At 39.2% G+C, this 10,000-nt stretch overlaps 1 protein-coding gene across 1 annotated transcript in view; it reads left to right on the top strand.

Moving 5' to 3' along the window:
- nup42 (nucleoporin 42) overlaps positions 1–10,000 on the top strand; it is a 12,053-nt gene that overhangs the window by 1,384 nt on the left and 669 nt on the right. The window contains exons 2-6 of the mRNA XM_046858923.1: positions 8,206–8,473; positions 8,568–8,656; positions 8,757–8,833; positions 8,986–9,072; positions 9,212–9,431. Of these exons, the coding sequence (XP_046714879.1) occupies positions 8,206–8,473; positions 8,568–8,656; positions 8,757–8,833; positions 8,986–9,072; positions 9,212–9,431 (741 nt within the window). The remainder of the gene's footprint in view (positions 1–8,205; positions 8,474–8,567; positions 8,657–8,756; positions 8,834–8,985; positions 9,073–9,211; positions 9,432–10,000) is intronic.

The following is a 10,000-nucleotide window of genomic DNA, read 5'->3' as shown; positions in this document are numbered from 1 at the left end:
ATAAACACATACACATCAAATAAATATATAAACATATACATCAAATAAATATATAAACATATACATCATAAATATATAAACATATACATCAAATAAATATATAAACACATACACATCAAATAAATATATAAACACATACATCAAATAAATATATAAACACATACATCAAATAAATATATAAAAATATATACATCAAATAAATATATAAACACATACATCAAATAAATATATAAACACATACACATCAAATAAATATATAAACACATACACATCAAATAAATATATAAACATATATACATCAAATAAATATATAAACACATACACATCAAATAAATATATAAACACATACATCAAATAAATATATAAACATATACATCAAATAAATATATAAATATATACATCAAATAAATATATAAACACATATACATCAAATAAATATATAAACACATACATCAAATAAATATATAAACACATACATCAAATAAATATATAAACATCAAATAAATATATAAATATATAAACACATACACATCAAATAAATATATAAACATATACATCAAATAAATATAAAACATATACATCAAATAAATATAAACACATACATCAAATAAATATATAAACATATATACATCAAATAAATATATAAACATATACACATCAAATAAATATATAAACACATACACATCAAATAAATATATAAACATATATACATCAAATAAATATATAAACATACATCAAATATATAAACACATACATCAAATAAATATTTAAACACATACACATCAAATAAATATATAAACATATATCAAATAAATATATAAACACATACATCAAATAAATATATAACATATACATCAAATAAATATATAAACACATACATCAAATAAATATATAAACATACATCAAATAAATATATAAACACATACACATCAAATAAATATATAAACATATACATCAAATAAATATATAAACATATATACATCAAATAAATATATAAACACATACATCAAATAAATATATAAACACATACACATCAAATAAATATAAACCGTATGTCATCTGGTCCAACCGACTTTCCATTATTCATCCTCTTAATCGCTGCTCTCACTTCCTCCTTATTAATCCTATCTACATCCTGCTTCACCAACTCCACATCATCCAACCTTCTCTCTCTGATTTTCCTCATTCATCAGCTGCTCAAAATACTCCTCCACCTTCTCAACACACTCTCCTCACTAGTCAACACATTTCCTCTCCATCCTTTATTGCTCTAACTTGCAGTACATCCTTCCCAGCTCGGTCCTCTGCCTGGCCAATCGGTATAAATCCTTTTCTCCTTCCTTAGTGTCCAACCTCTTATACAGCTCCTCATATGCCTTTTCCTTGGCTTTCGCCACATCCCTTTTACCTGCTGCCGCATCTCCTTGTACTCCTGCCTACTTTTCTCATCACTCTGTCGATCCCACTTCTGTTTTGCCAACCTCTTTCCCCTAATGCTCTCCTGCACTTCCTCATTCCACCACCACGTCTCCTTGTCTTGCTTTCTATTTCCAGATGTCACACCAAGTACTTTTCTAGCTGCCTCCTCATCACTCCTGCAGTAGTTGCCCAATCATCCAGCACCTCTTCACCACCACCAAGCCCCTGTCTGACCTCTTCCCTGAACCTCACACTACACTCTTCCTCCTTCAGTTTCCACCATCTTATTCTTCTTTCAGTCCTCACTCTCCTCCTCTTCTTCTTCGCCTCCAAAACCATCCTACAGACCACCATCCGATGCTGTCTAGCTACACTGTCCCCGCCAACACCTTACAGTCTCCAATCTCCTTCAGGTTGCATCTCCTGCATAGCACATAGTCCACCTGTGTGCACCTTCCTCCACTCTTATACGCCACCCTATGATCCTCCTTCTTCTTAAAATACGTGTTCACCACTGCCATTTCCATCCTTTTAGCAAAATCTACCACCATCTGCCCTTCCACATTCCTCTCCTTAAAACCATACCTACCCATCACCTCCTCATCACCTCTGTTCCCTTCACCTACATGCCCATTAAAGTCTGCCCCAATCACCAATCGCTCTTTCCTAGGTACACCATCTACCACTTCATCTAATTCACTCCAGAATCTTTCCTTCTCCTCCATCTCACAGCCAACTTGTGGAGCATAGGCACTGATGACATTTATCATCATCCCTTCAACTTCCACCTTCACGATCATCACCCTATCAGAAACTCTCTTCACCTCCACTACACTCTTACTGTACTCTTCCTTCAGAATCACCCCTACACCATTTCTCTTCCATCCACACCATGATAAAACAGTTTAAACCCACCTCCAATGTTCCTGGCCTTACTCCCTTTCCACTTGGTCTCCTGAACACACAGCATATCTACCTTTCTCCTCTCCATCATATCAGCTATCTCTCCCTTTACCCGTCATAGTACCAACATTTAAAGTACCAACCCGAACCTCTACTCTCCTACACTGCTCCTTTCCTGCCGCCTCTGTAGACGCCTTCCTCCTCTCCTTCTCCTCCTTCGCCAACAGTAGCCCAATTTCCACCGGTACCCTGTCGGCTAACGATACCTGTGGCGGTCGTTGTTAACCCGGCCTCGACCGATCAAATAAATATATAAACACATACATCAAATAAATATTTAAACACATACACATCAAATAAATATCTAAACATATACATCAAATAAATATCTAAACATATACATCAAATAAATATAAACATATACATCAAATAAATATATAAACACATACATCAAATAAATATATAAACACCTACATCAAATAAATATATAAACACATACACATCAAATAAATATATAAACATATACATCAAATAATTATATAAACATATATACATCAAATAAATATATAAACACATACATCAAATAAATATATAAACACATACACATCAAATAAATATAAACCGGTATGTCATCTGGTCCAACCGACTTTCCATTATTCATCCTCTTAATCGCTGCTCTCACTTCCTCCTTATTAATCCTATCTACATCCTGCTTCACCAACTCCACATCATCCAACCTTCTCTCTCTCTGATTTTCCTCATTCATCAGCTGCTCAAAATACTCCCTCCACCTTCTCAACACACTCTCCTCACTAGTCAACACATTTCCCTCTCCATCCTTTATTGCTCTAACTTGCAGTACATCCTTCCCAGCTCGGTTCCTCTGCCTGGCCAATCGGTATAAATCCTTTTCTCCTTCCTTAGTGTCCAACCTCTTATACAGCTCCTCATATGCCTTTTCCTTGGCTTTCGCCACATCCCTTTTTACCTGCTGCCGCATCTCCTTGTACTCCTCCCTACTGTTCTCATCACTCTGTCGAGCCCACTTCTGTTTTGCCAACCTCTTTCCCCTAATGCTCTTCTGCACTTCCTCATTCCACCACCACGTCTCCTTGTCTTGCTTTCTATTTCCAGATGTCACACCAAGTACTTTTCTAGCTGCCTCCCTCATCACTCCTGCAGTAGTTTCCCAATCATCCAGCACCTCTTCACCACTACCAAGCCCCTGTCTGACCTCTTCCCTGAACCTCACACTACACTCTTCCTCCTTCAGTTTCCACCATCTTGTTCTTCTTTCAGTCCTCACTCTCCTCCTCTTCTTCGCCTCCAAAACCATCCCACAGACCACCATCCGATGTTGTCTAGCTACACTGTCCCCGCCAACACCTTACAGTCTCCAATCTCCTTCAGGTTGCATCTCCTGCATAGCACATAGTCCACCTGTGTGCTCCTTCCTCCACTCTTATACGTCACCCTATGATCCTCCTTCTCCTTAAAATACGTGTTCACCACTGCCATTTCCATCCTTTTAGCAAAATCTACCACCATCTGCCCTTCCACATTCCTCTCCTTAAAACCATACCTACCCATCACCTCCTCATCACCTCTGTTCCTTCACCTACATGCCCATTAAAGTCTGCCCCAATCACCAATCGTTCTTTCCTAGGTACACCATCTACCACTTCATCTAATTCACTCCAGAATCTTTCCTTCTCCTCCATCTCACAGCCAACTTGTGGAGCATAGGCACTGATGACATTTATCATCATCCCTTCAACTTCCACCTTCACAATCATCACCCTATCAGAAACTCTCTTCACCTCCACTACACTCTTACTGTACTCTTCCTTCAGAATCACCCCTACACCATTTCTCTTCCATCCACACCATGATAAAACAGTTTAAACCCACCTCCAATGTTCCTGGCCTTACTCCCTTTCCACTTGGTCTCCTGAACACACAACATATCTACCTTTCTCCTCTCCATCATATCAGCTACCTCTCTCCCTTTACCAGTCATAGTACCAACATTTAAAGTACCAACCCGAACCTCTACTCTCCTACACTGCTCCTTTCCTGCCGCCTCTGTAGACGCCTTCCTCCTCTCCTTCTCCTCCTTCAGCCAACAGTAGCCCAATTTCCACCGGTACCCTGTCGGCTAACGATACCTGTGGCGGTCGTTGTTAACCCGGGCCTCGACCGATCCGGTATGAAATTCTCATTTGTGATCCGTGATATTTGATTTGGCACATGTTTTACGCTGGATGCCCTTCCTAACGCAACCCTCCCCATTTACCCGGCTTGGGACCGCACTAAGAATGCACTGGCTTGTGCCCCTAATGGCTGGGTTAAAATATATAAACACCTACATCAAATAAATATATACACATATACATCATATAAAATATATACATCAAATAAATATAAACCGTATGTCATCTGGTCCAACCGACTTTCCATTATTCATCCTCTTAATCGCTGCTCTCACTTCCTCCTTACTAATCCTATCTACATCCTGCTTCACCAACTCCACATCATCCAACCTTCTCTCTCTGATTTTCCTCATTCATCAGCTGCTCAAAATACTCCCTCCACCTTCTCAACACACTCTCCTCACTAGTCAACACATTTCCTCTCCATCCTTTATTGCTCTAACTTGCAGTACATCCTTCCCAGCTCGGTCCTCTGCCTGGCCAATCGGTATAAATCCTTTTCTCCTTCCTTAGTGTCCAACCTCTTATACAGCTCCTCATATGCCTTTTCCTTGGCTTTCGCCACATCCCTTTTACCTGCTGCCGCATCTCCTTGTACTCCTGCCTACTTTTCTCATCACTCTGTCGATCCCACTTCTGTTTTGCCAACCTCTTTCCCCTAATGCTCTCCTGCACTTCCTCATTCCACCACCACGTCTCCTTGTCTTGCTTTCTATTTCCAGATGTCACACCAAGTACTTTTCTAGCTGCCTCCTCATCACTCCTGCAGTAGTTTCCCAATCATCCAGCACCTCTTCACCACCACCAAGCCCCTGTCTGACCTCTTCCCTGAACCTCACACTACACTCTTCCTCCTTCAGTTTCCACCATCTTATTCTTCTTTCAGTCCTCACTCTCCTCCTCTTCTTCGCCTCCAAAACCATCCTACAGACCACCATCCGATGCTGTCTAGCTACACTGTCCCCGCCAACACCTTACAGTCTCCAATCTCCTTCAGGTTGCATCTCCTGCATAGCACATAGTCCACCTGTGTGCACCTTCCTCCACTCTTATACGCCACCCTATGATCCTCCTTCTTCTTAAAATACGTGTTCACCACTGCCATTTCCATCCTTTTAGCAAAATCTACCACCATCTGCCCTTCCACATTCCTCTCCTTAAAACCATACCTACCCATCACCTCCTCATCACCTCTGTTCCCTTCACCTACATGCCTATTAAAGTCTGCCCCAATCACCAATCGTTCTTTCCTAGGTACACCATCTACCACTTCATCTAATTCACTCCAGAATCTTTCCTTCTCCTCCATCTCACAGCCAACTTGTGGAGCATAGGCACTGATGACATTTATCATCATCCCTTCAACTTCCACCTTCACAATCATCACCCTATCAGAAACTCTCTTCACCTCCACTACACTCTTACTGTACTCTTCCTTCAGAATCACCCCTACACCATTTCTCTTTCCATCCACACCATGGTAAAACAGTTTAAACCCACCTCCAATGTTCCTGCTCTTACTCCCTTTCCACTTGGTCTCCTGAACACACAACATATCTACCTTTCTCCTCTCCATCATATCAGCTACCTCTCTCCCTTTACCCGTCATAGCACCAACATTTAAAGTACCAACACGAACCTCTACTCTCCTACACTGCTCCTTTCCCTGCCGTCTCTGTAGACGTCTTCCTCCTCTCCTTCTCCTCCTTCAGCCAACAGTAGCCCAATTTCCACCGGTACCCTGTCGGCTAACAATACCTGTGGCGGTCGTTGTTAACCCGGGCCTCGACCGATCCGGTATGAAATTCTCATTTGTGATCCGCATATTTAATTTGGCACATGTTTTACACTGGATGCCCTTCCTAATGCAACCCTCCCCATTTACCCGGGCTTGGGACCGGCACTAAGAATGCACTGGCTTGTGCCCCCCTAATGGCTGGGTTAAAATATATAAACACATACACATCAAATAAATATATAAACACATATACATCAAATAGATATATAAACACATATACATCAAATAAATATATAAACATATACACATCAAATAAATATATAAACACATACACATCAAATAAATATATAAACACATATACATCATATAAATATATAAACACATACACATCAAATAAATATATAACCATACACATCAAATAAATATATAAACTCATACACATCAAATAAATATATAAACACATACACATCAAATAAATATATAAACATACATCAAATAAATATATAAACACATATACATCAAATAAATATATAAACATACACATCAAATAAATATATAAACACATACATCAAATAAATATATAAAAATATATACATCAAATAAATATATAAACACATACACATCAAATAAATATATAAACATATACACACCAAATAAATATATAAACACATACACATCAAATAAATATATAAAATATATATACATCAAATAAATATATAAAATATATACACCAAATAAATATATATACATATATACATCAAATAAATATATAAAATATATACATCAAATAAGTATATAAACATATATACATCAAATAAATATATAAATATATACACCAAATAAATATATAAACATATACATTAAATTAATATATAAACATATACATCAAATAAATGTTTATTCGCCAAAAAGCATTGACAAAAATACATCAAATAAATATATAAACATATATACATCAAATAAATATATAAACACATACACATCAAATAAATATATAAACATATACATCAAATAAATATATAAACATATACATCAAATAAATATATAAACATATACACATCAAATAAATATATAAACATATACACACCAAATATATATATAAACATATATACATCAAATAAATATATAAATACATACATCAAATAAATATATAAACATATATACATTAAATAAATATATAAACACATATACATCAAATAAGTATATAAACACATATACATTAAATAAATATATACACATATACATCAAATAAATATATAAACACATACACATCAAATAAATATATAAACATATATACTATATGTATATATCATTAATTCCTGTATATTTCTGCCCAGTTTCCAACTTTAAATATTTCCAAAATTCCCCAGATGAAGTTCCCATGGAAAGTTTCCAGAAAGTTTCTTGCATGATGATCAAAGGCAGTGAAGTGAGACACCAGTGTAGTTGAAAGTTTAGTTTGGTGATGTTTGATTAAATAAAGCTTGTTCTGACCCTGCTGGTTCTGACCCGACCCTGCTGGTTCTGACCCTGCTGGTTCTTCTGCGTATGTTTCTGTATCTCCTTCTGTGTGGGAGGAGGTGAGACAGTTAGTGACTGGGGTGTGAGGAGGTCCCTGACAATGGTGGTGATGAGCAGACATCTGTGGTGGAGAAGGAGCTCAGTGGCAGGTAGTTGTGTCCCTGTGATGCATTGGGAGGTTCTCAACACTATCTATAGTGCTTTCTCTTTACATACCACACTATGATGGAGGTGGTCAGGATGTTCACGTGGAGGCTCTTGGTGTCAAACCCAAAAATTTAAAGGCAAAAACATTTTCTGTGGCATGGTGTGTGGAGCTGAACGTATTCTTCAGAGTTTAAAGGTGAAGAACGGCAGCCAGGTGACCCCCCCACTGATCTGACAGTTAATGATACATTCCTGTTTTTGCAGGCTCGGTGAACCGGGTGTGGGTGAATCCATCTCAGCGCTCGGGGGGAAACGTGAACCAGCCCTCGTCCTTCTCCCATGGAGGATCAGACTGGGGCAGAGGGAACAGTGGACCAGCGAGAGATGACCGGAGTTCTAACTTCAGCCTTAACACACAGAACCGTTTCTCCACCCTGAACAACCCTCAGAGCAGATACGGGAGAACCGGTGCAGGTTCAGGAGGTGGAGGAGGTGGTGGAAGTGGTGGAGGAGATGATGTGGATAAACAGCTGTGAGTGATGTGAAGATCAGCACAAAATCTTTCCGTGTTTAAATATCTGTCTGAGGTCATTTCCTAAAGACTGAACTTCATGTTTGGTCGACAGAGAGGTGATCCAGAATGACATGGAGGTGTGGCAGAGCTCAGGACAGTGGATCTTCTCCTGCTACTCCATCCTCAAAGCCTCCATCACAGGTGGGTCAGGGGTCAGGAATAGAAAGATTCAGGGATTAAGTGTGGGGGGATAACTAGTGTGTGTGTGTGTGTGTGTGTGTGTGTGTGTGTGTGTGTGTAGGGTTTGTTGAGCTATCTCAAGAGGAACTGAGGATGGAATACTACACCAGCATGGCCACTGGAGACCTGCAGTCCTACGTAAGATAACTTTTAAAGCAGGTTCATGTGTTTTTTGAGATCTGATGAGGAACAGGTCCTGGTTGTGCTGATGTGACGGGTTTAATCTGTTAGATGTTTCCTCTGTGGACCTGGTGGATTTACTAAACCTCTTTGTGATGTGATTGGTTTAGGCAAACTCTGTCCAGCAGCTGGTCAATCAGTGGAGATCCAGAGTCCAGGAACTGAGAAGCATGAACGCTAACACACGTGCTGCTATGGTGAGCAATTTACACACACACACACACACACACACACATATACACACAAACACACACTCACTCACTCACTCACTTACTCACTCACTCACTCACTCACTCACTCACTTACTCTCTCACACACAGATTTTTTTTTCCACAGATAGCAGAGTTGAGCAATCCAAGAACACACACGTCCTCAGGTGGAGGGATCTTCGGGTCTTCATCATCATCATCTTCAGGTGTTGGAGCTTCATCATCATCATCATCTGGTTTTGGAGCTTCATCAACTTCATCAACTGGTTTTGGAGCTTCATCAACTGGTTTTGGAGCTTCAGCAACATCATCAGGGTTTGGAGCTTCATCTGGGCTTCCAGTAGGAGGTAGATTGTGACATGAAAACTCTAACACAGCTATACCCTTCAATCAGATCTCGGTTTCCTCTGTAACGCCGGTTTAACCAATCAGATCTCAGTTTCCTCTGTAACGCCGGTTTAACCAATCAGATCTCAGTTTCCTCTGTAACGCCGGTTTAACCAATCAGATCTCAGTTTCCTCTGTAACGCCGGTTTAACCAATCAGATCTCAGTTTCCTCTGTAACGCCGGTTTAACCAATCAGATCTCGGTTTCCTCTGTAACGCCGGTTTAACCAATCAGATCTCGGTTTCCTCTGTAACGCCGGTTTAACCAATCAGATCTCGGTTTCTCTGTAACGCCGGTTTAACCAATCAGATCTCGGTTTCTCTGTAACGCCGGTTTAACTAATCAGATCTCGGTTTCTCTGTAACGCCGGTTTAACCAATCAGATCTCGGTTTCCTCTGTAACGCCGGTTTAACCAATCAGATCTCGGTTTCCTCTGTAACGCCGGTTTAACCAATCAGATCTCGGTTTCCTCTGTAACGCCGGTTTAACCAATCAGATCTCGGTTTCCTCTGTAACGCCGGTTTAAC

The sequence above is a fragment of the Silurus meridionalis genome, chromosome 10 (genome assembly GCF_014805685.1).
Source record: "Silurus meridionalis isolate SWU-2019-XX chromosome 10, ASM1480568v1, whole genome shotgun sequence".
NCBI classification, from domain to species: Eukaryota; Metazoa; Chordata; class Actinopteri; order Siluriformes; family Siluridae; genus Silurus; species Silurus meridionalis.
The sequence above is the reverse complement of the archived record's forward strand: the minus strand, read 5'-3'. Positions and strand labels throughout refer to the sequence as shown.